Source organism: Notechis scutatus, chromosome 1 (assembly GCF_049901735.1).
Source record: "Notechis scutatus isolate UNSWTSFEM ecotype Mainland chromosome 1, rNotScu1.2, whole genome shotgun sequence".
NCBI lineage: Eukaryota > Metazoa > Chordata > Lepidosauria > Squamata > Elapidae > Notechis > Notechis scutatus.
The window spans coordinates 128,505,499-128,519,811 of record NC_142009.1 but is presented as its reverse complement, the minus strand read 5'-3'; the positions used below and the strand labels follow the sequence as shown (position 1 = coordinate 128,519,811).

Below are 14,313 nucleotides of genomic sequence, written 5' to 3'. Positions count from 1 at the left end.
ATTTCTCTTGAGGCAGCTCCATGCTCCAAAAGGCTATGGCATCTGAGAAGAAGTGCCCAGATATTACACAATGTGTTTCTTGACAATGGTGTGATGATGCATGAAAACAGACTTGCGTGCTTAAATGTTGAAGTGAGCAGGTGGCCTTAGAAATTGAAAAGATAAATAAATCGATGCATGCCTAGGCACATCTCCTTTAATACAGGATATGTGTATATGAAAGAATCTATTTTGTGTCGGTCACGGTTATGAAATGAGAAACTCTGGTGCTTTTCTGTGAGAGGCTCCTGGGTGTGTGGGATAATGTCCAAGTAACACAAATCATTTGGCAAACACTAACTGTGGGCAAATCCAGATAAGGCATTCACAACCTCTGCAAGAGCCAGGTCCATGGAACAAAGCCACATCTGAGGTCCTCTTCAGCCACGAGCAGCAGTATTGTGAATTTTTAACTGTGAATTTTAAAATTTGTACAGGTAGTCCTGTACATCAGTGATCCCCAACCTTTTTGACGCCGCGGCCCGGTACCGGCATCAGCTGGGCGCCGCGGCCCGGTACCGGCATCAACTGGGCGCCGCCATCTTTTTTTGACGAAAAAGTGCTTCTGGTGACCTCACCGGAAGCACTTTTTCGTCAAAAAAGATGGCGGAGCTTTCTACCCAGAAAATGGCTTTCTACCCAGAAAAGCTCACCGGAAGCGCTGGCGCCGCCATCTCTTTTTGATGAAAAAGTGCTTCCGGTGAGCTTTCACCCGGAAAAGCTCACCGGAAGCACTTTTTACCAAAAAGATGGCGGCGCCCAGCAACCAGTGGCCCGGTAAGACTTGTTCCGCGGACCGGTACCGGTCCGCGGACCGGTGGTTGGGGAACCCTGCTGTACATGGTCCTTACAACCATTCATTTAATGCAGTGGTCGCCAACCAGTGGGCCAGGGACCACTGGTGGGCCATGAGAAAATGTTGGTGGTCCACAGAGAAATGTCACCCCCAAAGCAATTAATCCAGGCTGTGTGGGAACACAAGGCTGCGCTGCCCACATGGCCTGCAGGAATACAAGGTTTGCATCCCTTGCATTGCAAACAACATGAGGTAGTGAGGGGAGGGAGGGAAAGGGCAGGGGGGAACTTGCCCCACGTGCCCCAAACTCCACCAGAAATGAGTCTTTGAAACCCTGCAAGGCATCCTGCTCCAAGAGGCTGCGCCAGCAAAGACTCATTTCTGGCAGAGTTTGGGGGAGAGAAATAAAGACTTTTGCTGCTTCTGCTGCTTTCCTTGCATGAAGCCAAAAGTCTCTCTCTGTCTCTCTCTCCCTGAGAATGGAGCTGGAGACAGTATCCTACGATCCAAAATAAAGAACAATTGATCGGTAGGAAAACGGGGTGGGGAATTTTCCTGCAGACTTTTTGGGGGATTTTCCCAGAGTCTCTGGTCCACAGGATTTAAAATGATGAGTTTGGTGATCCCTGATGTCCAAAAGGTTGGCGACTCCTGATTTAGTGACCATTTGAATTACAACAGTACTGAAAAATATGACTTACGACAGCTTTTCACACTTACGACTGTTGCAGGATCCCTTGGTCACATGATCAAAATTCAGATGCTTGGCAACTTGCACATATTTATTATGGTTGTACAGTCCTACGGTCATGTGATTCTCTTAACAACTGTGATAGGAAAGGTTGTAAAATGGGGCAAAACTCGCTTAACAAGTGTCTAGCTTAGCAACAGAAATTTTGGGTTCAATTGTGGTCATAAGTCAAGGATTACCTCTATGCCACCCAGAGTCATTGTGTGTGAGCTGGGTGGCTATCTAAATTTATTTATTTAATAAATAAAGCTATTTACTAGTGTTAGCAAATACACTGGAGTAAATGTCCTCCAGGCAATATCCATGTGAAATTTCCAAGAGGACATGAAAACTAGTGTGATCATCCCAAGCTTTACTAAAAGTAAATATCTAGGGAGTAAACATGCAATGTTCCTTGCAATGGACAACAAGTTTGTACAATATGCTGTGTTCTGCCATGGCACGTCCTTGCCAAGGGGCTGGCTTGTAAAGTTTTATAACCATTGTGCTGAGCAGGTGCAAAACAAGTTGGGTGAGAAACTGATCTATCAGCTGAGAAATGCCTTTCCTGTGACCTCCATAGTTTTTCTGCACCTGCATTTCCAGCTGTAGCTTCTGCTGTGCATCATGCTAATTTTTTCACGCAGTGGTTAAACATGGTGTTAGCTTCAGGATACACAATGAAGGACAGTTCGGTCCTCTTGTTCAGAAGCGGTCTTTTCACATGCTATTGTTGCTGTCCAAGCTGCTCTCTCTTCTTAAGAACTCGTGCACATGACTTCTGTACGTAAGTTGTATATAAATGTACGCAAAAATGAGGTAAATATATTGGTTACTGTTAGTGTGCAAGGAACTGCTGCTCTAGTGAAATGCAATCAAGTATCCATACAGCTACCAGGAGCTGAAGTCAAGTGGAAGGTGTCTTTTCGTTATATAGTTTACTAGACAACCATGCCCTGCTGTGTCATTGTGATATAGAGATATTTCCTTATCTAAACAGAGAAACAATGACCAAGGGAGGGCAGAAAAGCAGTGGGAACAGGAATGACTTCTGAATCCTTCCCCATTGAGTTTCCTTGTGGGAAATTGGCAGGGAGCATCAGAAATCCCATTCTCTTCCCCTTTCCAGCAGGCACATCAATGGCTGCTCTTTGGTGGGAGAAGAGAGTGAGGGATTGTGAGACTGGCTGGGAAACTGTCACAGAATGTTGACAATGACGATCAGCTGATTTCAGCGGCCCAGCAGCGCAGCAGGAGAGAGTTGGTCTGAAGCAGCCACAACTTTTCCAAATGTCATTTCTTCAGACATCAGGGGTCCCAGATTTTGGACACATTCTGTAAGTTAGCTCATTTGCGGTACCTTGGTTCAAAAATGGGTTGCCCTGTGATATGTTGTTTCATCCAGTGAAAGGTCATGACAAGAGTTTTGGTAATATATAGATTTTCACAGATAGCTACATGCTTGCCCAATATTTTGGGCTTAATCATATTGGGTGAGGCTGATGGAAGTTCTGAAACATCCTAAGGGCATCTTACTGGGTTTTATTGAACCATTTCTAGATTCTGACTATATGGTCAAATGTCCATAGTATCTTAAGAAGGGAAGCTCAAGTGGTGATTGTTGAATAGATCAGAGTTTCTACATCATGATAATTTGTTTAGTTTAGTTTAGTTTAGTTTATTGTCATTGCACCTTGTACAACGAAATCAAACACCATCTTCATTGCACATCATAACCATAAGCATGAAAATAAACACAAAGACACATCCTTCACCCTTCACACATTCAACCAGAAAGCCCCGACACCACACCAACACTGCACTATACAGCAGAATTCAAAAGAGCTACTGCCCTGGGATAGAAGCTGTTTTTCAGCCTATTTGTCCTTGTTTTTATTATTCTGTACCGTCTGCCAGATGGTAATTGTTTTTAAAAAAGGGTGCCCAGGATGAGATGAATCTTTGAGAATATTTTGAACTTTCTTAAGGCAGCGGGAGCTATAAAGCTCTTCCAAAGAGGGGAGAGGGCAACCAATGATCTTCTGGGCAATGACATTAACCCTCTGGAGTGCTTTCCTATCTGCCACTGTGCAATTGGCAAACCATACAGAGGTGCAGTATGTTAAAATGCTCTCTATGGTGCAGCGGTAGAAGGTCACCAGCAATTTTTCATTCAGTTGCCATTGTGAAATGATAAAAAGTGTTATAGTTCTTTAAAATGACTGTAATTAATTGCAACATAAACTTACATGTATCCCAACCCCAATCAGGTACAATTGCTAATAATTATGATGGACAAAATACAATGAAAGGGTTTCCACATTTCACTACACCCCAGTTTGGTTAGTCATGTTTTACTGGTCATATCACAATTGGCCAGAATCTTTTGACATCTCCAGCCAAATCAAACCTGCTGCCTTGTAGAGCTGAATGCGTTCTGTTCCTGATACCCCCTTATTTGGTGGTAACCATTACTAGGAAATATTAATTAATTAATTAATTTGTTTGTTTGCTGCTCATCTTTCTACCAAGCAGCTCTGGGTGGCTAATGTGTTCTTAAGGTGTTAATGGAAGATCAGACACCTTGTTATTCGGTTGCTAAGTCATGTCTGATTCTTTGAGAACCCACAGCACGCCAGTTCACCCCATCCTCCCCTGTCTCCCAATTTCCCAAATTCATCTTCAATGTGGCAAATGTGTCAATTTAAGTCCATTACTGACTACTTGATTTGGAAGGGATGTGCCCACAATTAAATAAACAAATACAGATATATATATATTGGTTCAGAATGTTTTATTTCAGGTTAGTTTTATGGCAAAGTCTTATCTTTACACATCCTGATCTTTCTATTGAAGCTCACATCTTGATCCTTCCACTGTAATTATGTGGATTGATCCTGAAATACAGGCCTGCACAGTTATAGTCCCTTACAATCACTTGACATACAGTTATTGCCCCATCTAACGTTGACATTTCTATCTACAGTAGTGAATGGCCCCAGATTCCCAGCCCAAATTTAGTGGAATATTTTCATTGCTTCAGCTACCATTTTCTCATCCATTGGAGGTTTTCGTGCACTGCCAGGCTGCAAAAATTTCTTAATTGTGGGGATGTTACTTATCCTCCCTTTAAAAGCCTGAAAAAGAAGAAAAGGGGGGAAAAGTTTAGAAGGGGAAAAAAATGATTTTTTAGGTTTTTATTTTTTTAAAATGACATTGCTGAGTAAACGTTTTCATCTGAATAACAGAAATACTATGTTTTGAAGGGTCCTTGAATTCTGCTACTTGATCTCAGTTGCAAATTGTAATAATCAAGTGAGGTTTATGTGTCAACAGAGGCTTGCACAATACAATTGGTTAAAAGATTTGCTTTGTGTGTATGTTTTTGAGTACGTGTTGATACCCTGTGACTGCCTGGAGAAATATTTGCAGGGTTTTTAAGCAATGTTTTCAGAAGTTGTTTGCGTTTGTCTGCTTCTTAAGGCTGAGGGACAATGACTGGCCCAAGGTTACGTAGCTGGCTTCGTACCTAAAGCAGGATAGAACCAGGGGTGGGATTCAGTTTTTTTAACAACCGGTTCTGTGGGCGTGGCTTAGTTGGTGGGTGTGGATTGGTGCTCATGTGACTGGGTGGGCCTGGCCAACTCGACATCACTCATGTCAAGGGGCGCTTCTCCTCGCCTGGCCTCTCATGACAGTGGGGATGCTGCAACGGTCATAAGTGTGAAAAATGGTCATAAGTCACTTTTTTCAGTGCCATTGTAACTTTGAATGGTCACTAAATTAACTGTTGTACATCAAGGATTACCTGTACAAAAATACAAAAAGCTTCTTTGCTTGCAAAAAGCTGCCCTAAATACCAATCATTAGATTAAAAATACCTGCAAGCCGGCGTTACAAATCAGGCAGGGTGCCAGAGCACCTTAAGGAATGAAAATAGTCAAAATACAGTGATAACTATCAAGCAGCCAACTCTTGCTCATAAAGTGAAACCCTTTAGCAAAGAGGTCTAAGCTCTCCAGAAAAAGCACACCCAGGAAAAGCAATCCTTAGATCTATTTGCAGCACTTAAAAATACCAGCTGGTCTCACTCATCTCACAAGATATCCTAAGGAAATCATCCAGATTTAAGAAAAGGTCACATGTCCCCAAGAAAGGCAGTAAAAAAATCAGTGCCAAGCTTGCATCCTGCCTCTTGGAAGTACACCCCAAAAGGACAGTGCCAGATAACACTAAAGCAGTGAAGGAAGACCCTCTCCCCAGATAGAAAAAGAAAGCATGAGGCAGGAAAAAATTCAAACACAATATAAATAATTAAATCACAACAATATTCAGCTTGTTGAAGCTGAATAGGGAAAATTATCCCATCAATAAACACAGGATTAAACGTCACCAAGCACAGAATTAACCTTCACCAAAAAACAGTTTTAGACCAAAACTCAGAAAGGGTATGTAAACTTACAGTTGAATGGCAATATTTCTAGCTGGCCAAGAAGCCTTGCTGAATGTCACTCATCTTAGTTCCCTGTCACTAAAAACTTTGCTTCATTATTCAATTATTTCTTCAAAGTGCTGATTGTCCAGGGAAGTATTTCCTCCCAACTGCAGTGTAAAAATCTTAAAACACCCCTTCCCCTTTAAGAAAGTCAAGTCCCAGAAGCTCCAGAGACAGGAAGTCTAGGCATACTGAGAAGAATGTAATAATGGTGGAAAAAAACAAAAGGAGATTGCTTCTAACTATCGGTTCTCCGAACTGCTTGGAAAGTTAACAAGGGGTTCTATAGAACCAGACAGAACTGGTAGAATCCCACCCCTGGATAGAACTCGTGATCTCCTGAGTTTTACCCTGATGCTCTAAGTCTAAGCACTGCACCCACCTGGCTCTCAGGTTTGCTTTGAATGCCAATAGCTGTAGTCAGCAATTCAACACTGATGGAAGATGAAAATTATAACTCATAACACCTAGAGATCCTAGGTACATTTATCTAGTACCTAGGTACATTTGCCTAATAATAGCCTTTTTCATATATTTTAGCTTATCCATATTACCTGTACCTATTAAAGTTGAAGATACACATTAAAATATTACTAATAATATAAAGAACTAGAATTCTATGTATGCTGAAATGTGAGCATCCCAAGCAGTGGTGTGTTTCAAAATAGTTTACTACCGATTCGGTGGGCGTGGCTTGGTGGGCACTCTTTGTTTCCACTCATCTTCGGCGCTACCGGTACGCCACAACCAGGCCAAACCGGTAGAATAGCACCACTGATCCCAAGTGATTATGTATATACATTAACGTTTCTGTGTTCATTAGACTTGTGCAGATATTATTCTTATTTTAAGCCAGGTTCTAAGTTGGCAGAAGCAGACCAGAGACTACAATGGTTTTAACTGAAATGTAAGTTTAGTTAACATGGTTATACCTCATGCACATAACCATTATTATCGTCTGTCACAAACATCTGAGGGTGCTTATAGGGAAGGTTATCTAAAGCTTTGAGGATGCTTTAAACTATGGTATACAGGTTGTATACTTATCATGTAAGTGAAGTAGTAGAGACTTATGCATATTACATGCAAATGTTTCAGCTGAACCATTAGGACAGCAATTTAATAATTTGTTGTAACTGCTGTGAGTGAGAAAAAAAAAGACCCAGATTCAAATGAAAGTCTAATACCAGAATAATTGCACATTATCTTTCGTAATCAGCCTGATGTATGTCAACATATCAGGGGAATTAACTATGGGGTATAATTATTACTGGCAGATTGATTTTGAATGGCAGCTGAAACGACCACAGCTTATTATGCATGGTATAGCAAACTGCCTTGCACTTCTGTCATCACCATTTGGAGAACTTGGATCCAGGATCTGATTGGATTTTGATTCAGGGTTCTGCTGCATGTTTCTATTGCTTGCCAAAGAGAAGTTGCTTACCTTTAATAGAGGAAATGTTGAGAGAATGTCTCCCTTCAACTCTTCCACCATCAAAATGCTTTCAAGTAGTTGAACATCTGCTCTGCTAAGCTGTTTTCCAACAAGGAAGTCTTGTCCATGATCTTTTAGCACCTTCGGAGCATAATACATGTTAAAGGCTTATTGTATTCTAGATAAATATTCAGAATTGAAAAGGACTATTTGAAAGTCCTGCAAGTTACCCAACTGGAGAAGGTTCCATCCTTTCACGGGGAACTGATTTTTTTTCCTTTAATGTTAACTTACGAAGTGAGTTTTAATTTCAAGAGACACATCACAAGGGTTTCTTTAGGAAAACTAAAATGCAATCCTATGCAAAGAGAATGAGTAGAATTACCCCACTTGCCCACTTTTCAATTTTGGAAAATACGCAGCGAGGTGAAGTTCTTCATTTGTCCTTGTCCTCTTAGCTTAGAGAGATTCTATTATTCTACTACTATTCTACTTAGAGAGATTCTACCATTTTTTTATGACTTCCAGGAACTCAAATGTTTATATATATTTTCCCTGTTGTTTTAGAAGCCATGTTGAGTAACCACTTTTTTATAAGGATTAACCATGTAGCACGTGGAAGTGATATGAGTAGTGGTGCAGGGGCCCAGGGGTGGAGCTCTCGCCTCACAATCAGGAGGCTGTAAAGGCAAATATTTCTCTCTCAGGGCCTGTTGAAAATATATCTTCTGTATATAACTCTGCATTGGTGATAGGAAGGGCATCCAGCCAGTAAACGCTCAGCTCCATTCAGTTGCCTGACTCTACCCCACAAGGGATTATGGGGTCGTTAAAAGGAGATGACATGGAAGTGATATGACATAGGCAATTGGACATGTGACATACAATATTTCAATAGTGAACAAAATTATGTTTTGGGACAATGCAGGATTTTGTACTTCCTGCTCCAACCATTATTGTAAACCTTCCTGATCAAGAGAAAGATATCTTTCAATAGGTTGAATAGTATTCATTACTATCCTGACCAAACGTATCACACGCTCTGTCTACCAGGCAGTTAAACACGTATAATTGTAAATTAAAACCCAATATTGACCACATGCTATCTTTCATAATATTCAAAAGCTGTTGCTGAGAGCAGTGTCTTTTCCACCTGATGGTAAGGTCAGATAAACTCCTATTCTGAACAAACATTTCTGCCAGGCCTTCAGAGGAAAGTATTTACTGAAGATATGAAGTTGGCAGAATGTACTCTCACTGGGGGGAGTTCCCAGCATTTTTAATTGGTCTACACCAAGTTGAAGAAGAAATGCTAGGGTCGCTGCTGTTTGTTGTGCTCCATTTCTGAAATCACAACGTCCATCACCTTAGCTTCCATTTTTCACCCTACCTTTTCATAGACTGGGAAATATCTGGTGGAGGCTTTTTCCAGGATTGTCTGTAACTCCTTCTCCTTGGTGTCAGCTGGCTTGAATGGAAGCATCATAATTCCCTCGTTGAGATCTACAGTACCTTCACAGTACATGTCAATCCTGATAATGAAAAAAGAGATCCCTGTGAGTCTAGACAGCTGTGAATGCAGAGCTCCCCCCATTGAATTCCAGATGCAGAGTTGTTGGAATGACTCGGTTCATTCTTCCAATACAAGAATGTAATACAATACTTCCAATACAATTTCAATTATGCAACCATCAATTAAAAGCATCAATAGAACTTTGTATTTCAGTTTCAAGTAATTGTCACACTTCACATGTTTTGTATCTCCTGCATTGTACTGACAATAATATACTGTATGACATTTAGTCATTCCTTAATAGGATGGATGTAGCTTAAAATCAGGCATGGTAGTCCTCGACTTGCTACCATAATTGACTAAAATTTCTATTGCTAAGCAACACTGTGGTTAAGTGAATTTTACTCCATTTTGCTCTTCTTGCCAAGTGAATCACTGCAATTGTTAAGTTAGTAACAAGGTTCTTTGGTGAATCTGGCTCCCCCATTGACGTTGCTTGTCAGAAGGTCACAAAAAATGATCACATGACCCTGGGACACTGCAACCATCATCAATAAGGGCCCATTGCCAGGTGCCTAAATTTTGATCATGTGACCGTGGGGATTCTGCACCAGTCATAAGTCGTGTTTTTTTTTTTAGTGCCGTAACTTCAAACATCACTAAACTGTTGTCAGTCAAGGATTACCTGTGTCTGAAGTGTATTTGCAACGTGCTTCCGTTTATACTGAATTTTCCAGGTGAAACTTCCTTTCCTGTAAGTTTTGATGTTCCTTTAGCTAGTGTTTTCTTCCTGCTACTCCTTTCCAGACAAAGAAAGGGAAAGGGGGGGTTCTAGGATACCCATTTAGCACCATAGGAGTGGTACCCAACCATACTCCTTGGCAGAGAAAGATTTGGATGCTATTTAGCCCAGAAGATCTCCAAAAGCCATCTTTTCAATGAAGAAGAACTCGAGGGAGGGAGAGGGGAAACAGCTGTTTTAATGTGATGTTAGAAGCAAATAAATACAGGAAAACCTAGGAAAGGAGCACAGAGCTAATTTACCAGGCTGAAATAGCGCCAAGGAATGACCTGACTTCTAATGATCTCGTTTAAATGAACTGCCTTTTGCACAAGGCTTCTGTCCTATTTCGAAGTCACTGAGAACCAAAATTTGCTGACTCATGCTATGTCAGCCGAACACACGCCAGCTCTCATGGTTTGCCAAGAACTGCCTGTTCCTCCTCATATGAATTATAGGAAATAGTTATAAAATGTTACATTACAGTGCTCTCTCCTTCAGGTCCTTCCCATAGAGGTTGTATTTTCCTGCGATGTAATTGAGAATGGCTCGTGTTTGCACCAGCTTCATCCCATCAATTTCCACCATGGGCACTTGCTTGAAAAGCAGCCATCCATCTGGTAAATGAAAAAGGACACATTAATGGAAGGGTTCTCCCCAATTATTAGCACGGCAGGTGAGCAGAAATGCATTTTATAGGGCAACAGTGGGGAACAATGGCCCTTTTATGACTTTTCGACTTCCAACTCCCAGAATTCCATGCTGGCTCAGTTCATAGGTCATAAAGAGGCCATCGTTCCCCACCTCTGTTAGGGTATGCTAGAAATTTCAATTCTTTCTCTTTACTTCAGAGAAGAAGTCACTTGCTTAATATTTACATCAAAAGTCTAATGTGAGAATTCTGCTGAATGTTGAACACAAACACACACAAACACAGTAACGTTATGCTCACCGTTTTTTAACTTTTCAAGAGCTGCTTTTGAGTCAATGTATTGTTCTTCAAACTAGTAAATGGAAAAGACAAAAGGTTTCCATTACTTCCAAAAAGAATTGCAAGTGCCAAATTCATTCCAAGGTCCATCATCCCCGGCAGAGATTTGTAAAAAAAAAAAAGGGGGAACTCCCTACTCCAAGAGGGAGTTGGAGAGCTGGATTCATTGACTTAAGTTGTGACAACCCAGCCAATTAGCCATGTCTAAGAGAAGCATAGTTTAACATGGGGTAGGAACCCAACAAATGAGCCACAAGCTTAATGATGATAAAGTAGTGGAAGTTAATCACTTACTACATTTTAGGGGGGAAAATATGGATTTCCCTAATGTCATCATCATGGTATTTGTAGCTCATTTGCCCATTACAGATTTGTATCTGAGAACTAAAATAGTGAAATAGGTTATGTCTGAATTAATCAGCTGTTGTTTCTCCATCACTTTAAATCATTATTTTTAAGAGTGGATGATGATGTAAAAAAAAATATGCCACAAGTGGCTCTTCTGAGAGTACAAAATGCAAAAATGTACTATTTGCCTTGTCGCATATTTTGTTTTTGAGTGGGCGACATACACAATTCTCCATTTTATCTTCATAAATGCCTGACAAACACTGACAGGCTCAGATACCAAATCTAGATTCTCATCTTATTTTCCTCACATTAAATCATAAATCTGCTGCCATGTCTTTTGCCTATATTTTAATAATAATAACTTAATGGTAGGGCAGCCCCTAATGTAGGGGTCTTACAAATGTAGATGTGTTGGTTGAAAATGATAACATTTATCTTCAAAATCGAGAGAAACAGATTATCCACATTGGCAGCAATAGATTCCGAAACAAACCTTATTAAGTAAGAGAAGTTTGGAGGACTCACCTCAATCCCAGCTGCAGTCAACATCCACCTTATGGTTTCCATTCTCCCTCTTCCATTGAAGTAGTGAAGCTTTGGTTTTCCAGCCATGGTCTTACTAAACTGTTATCCTGTGTAGTGGAAGGTGGTCTGGATTCCCAGGAGCAACAGAATGTATTCCAGAGGAATAGGAGACAATGAAGTTTAGATAGAGTGGCTTGGAGAAAGAGAGTTAAGACGCCTCCTAGCAATTCTCAGAGAACACTTTTAATGATGCAAGTAGTTGCTTTATTTTGGCAAGATTTTTGTCTATAGGTGAGCAACAATAAAGGAAACTGTTTAGAAATAACTCCATTTGTCTTTATTGGTTTTGGGAGCCTGACACCTACTACATTAAATATATAAATGTAAATCTTATGAAGATACAGATATCCTCAGGCAGAGGAATCTGCATTTTGAAATGCTCCTTTATACATTGGTTTTAGCAAGAAACAATTTTATAGCAGCAACTTTTTTAAAAAAAAAAATATCCATATTATCTTGAGCAGGTATTTGTGCCCCTGTAGGCACAAAACTATAACCATTCCTTCCCCTCTCCCTCCACTCTTTTTGGGGATGATATTTTCACTATTGTAAAACTTTGTCACGTGCAACAATTTAAGACCAATCCAGAATAGCTACTTGAAATGCATTCTCACCCCCGCCACCTCTACTCCACTGGGAGTAACTGGTTATCTTTTGGACTAGTGACAAGTAAATATGAGCATTATCAAATATATGTTTACTCCAAAGGAAATTCTACTGAGTTCAATGTCCCTTACCTCATAGATAAGCAAGCATAGGATTGAAACATCTATTTATTAATGCAATTCTGCTAAAAGAATTAACGGAGTAACACTTTGTTCACCTAACCTAAAAGACATGTTGGTTTCAAAGACTCATAAACCCATGACAGTTTTTATTTCTGACAAATCCTTCTTTAGCTCCACATAATTCTGCTCTTTCCCCCAACACTTCCTTTGGACCTTCAGAGAAGAATCTTGCAATCATTTCCATCCTGGTTTATTAATCAACACTAAACAACATTTTGACAATCAATAAGCACAAAGATGACAAGCTTTAAGATTACAGGATTGCCCCTACCACCACTTCCTTCTCAAGTTTCTACCTTTGACTACTGACCTGCTGAAAAGCCTCAGTAAGTGCAGGTTCTTCTTAGGGCAAGTGAAGTATTCCACACTCCTTCAATATATAAAGCTCCCAAGCTCCACCTTCTGATAGAAGAGAGATATGAAGCAGCCCAGATGGAGGAGGAACTTCACCGGTGGCCAACAGAAGAATTTCTGGGCTTTTTCCCCAGAAGAACTGGCTTTCAAATCAATCAACATTGGGGAAAATTGGCCCTCACACAGAGCATGATGCAGCTTGGTTATGCAACTGCCTGGGCAGATATATTAAAGGCATATAGCATTTTGTTTTTTGGTATAATTGCCTCTAAACCTCCTTGGGTTTTTTGGTATAACCTCATTTAAACCTTCTTCAGTCACTAGGCAAGTAAACCAAGAAAAGCCCTCAAGGCAAGTAAACCAAGAAAAGCCCTCTACATAAAAAGATCCTTTGCAGGGGTGGGATTCTACCAGTTCTGTCCAGCTCTGTAGAACCAGTAGCTCTGAAAAGCACCTAACATAGAACTGGTTCTATGTCTGCTGTTGTTTTGGTCCGCCTGCCCACCCGGGCTCTTTCCTCACCTTTATTTCCTGCTTTTTCAACCTCAGCTGCTGTGCGAGGCACAGCTGCGGTTGAAAAAGAAGGAAAAAAGTGCTTTTTCAAATGCTGCTTCCTTGCATGCAGTGCTGCTCAGCTGTCCAGGCAGCAAGTGACGAAGATTTACACATGCCTGCAGCATGCAGGGAAGCACATCGTAAATCACCGAACCGGTAGTTAACCCTGTCGGATCCCTGTCGGTTGGTTAATAGTTTGCTTAAAATGTTTGCCTCGTGTAGGACCTTTGTTGCCGTGGTGGGATTCAACAATTTTTACTACCGGTTCTGTGGGCGTGGCTTGGTGGGCGTGACAAGGGAAGGATACTGTAAAATCCCCATTCTCTCCTAGGGGAAGGATACTGAAATAATCCCACTTCCTCCCTATCCCACTAACAAAAGAAGACCCAGCTGATCAGCTGGAACTCAGGAGGCAGAGAATAGATGGGGGCAGGGCCAGTCAGAGGTAGTATTTGCTGGTTCTTCGAACAACTCAAAATTTCTGCTACTGTTTCTCCAAAACTGGTCAGAACCTGCTGAATACCACCTCTGGTTTGCTGTTATTGTTCATTTGCTAAGTCATGTCCAGTTCTTCGTGAGCCCATGGACCACAGCATGCCAGGCTTCCCCGTCCCCCCCCCCATTTCCAGTTTGCCCAAGTTCATGTTCATTGCACCAATTACACTATCTAATCATCTCTATCCCCTTCCCCTTTTTGCCTTCCATTCTTAAGCTGTCTTCATCCCTAGGTACTTTATACACAGGAGTTGGGCAATTTAAAACTGCAGTGTGGAAAATTTCTCCATTGGACAAATTAAAATTGTGATGAAATGTTGCCTGGATTCCCAGGAGGGAGGGAGGGCATTCCAGAGGTCCAAGAGACAGCACAGTTTAGATAGTTTGTTTGGGAGAAAGAGA

At 41.0% G+C, this 14,313-nt stretch overlaps 1 protein-coding gene across 1 annotated transcript; it reads right to left on the bottom strand.

Moving 5' to 3' along the window:
* Positions 1-4,344: 4,344 nt before the first annotated feature.
* On the bottom strand, positions 4,345-12,857 carry LOC113410618 (glutathione S-transferase-like). The gene is made up of 7 exons (XM_026665264.2): positions 12,818-12,857; positions 11,660-11,785; positions 10,745-10,796; positions 10,277-10,409; positions 8,889-9,030; positions 7,508-7,639; positions 4,345-4,702 (listed from the first exon to the last, which is right to left on the bottom strand). Exons 2-7 carry the CDS (start codon positions 11,744-11,746, stop codon positions 4,583-4,585), a joined length of 666 nt encoding a protein of 221 aa, XP_026521049.2. The 5' UTR covers positions 11,747-11,785; positions 12,818-12,857; the 3' UTR covers positions 4,345-4,582.
* Between the last annotated feature and the right edge of the window lie 1,456 nt (positions 12,858-14,313).

What these genes read in the sequence shown, in the direction of transcription:
- LOC113410618 (XM_026665264.2), bottom strand. Translation starts at nt 11,746, where the DNA reads ATGGCTGGAAAACCAAAGCTTCACTACTTCAATGGAAGAGGGAGAATG. An exon ending in TCTTGAAAAGTTAAAAAACG is followed by an intron (nt 10,410 to 10,744) that starts GTGAGCATAACG and finishes TTCATTTACCAG; the next exon opens with ATGGATGGCTGCTTTTCAAG. An exon ending in GACCTGAAGGAGAGAGCACT is followed by an intron (nt 9,031 to 10,276) that starts GTAATGTAACAT and finishes TTTCATTATCAG; the next exon opens with GATTGACATGTACTGTGAAG.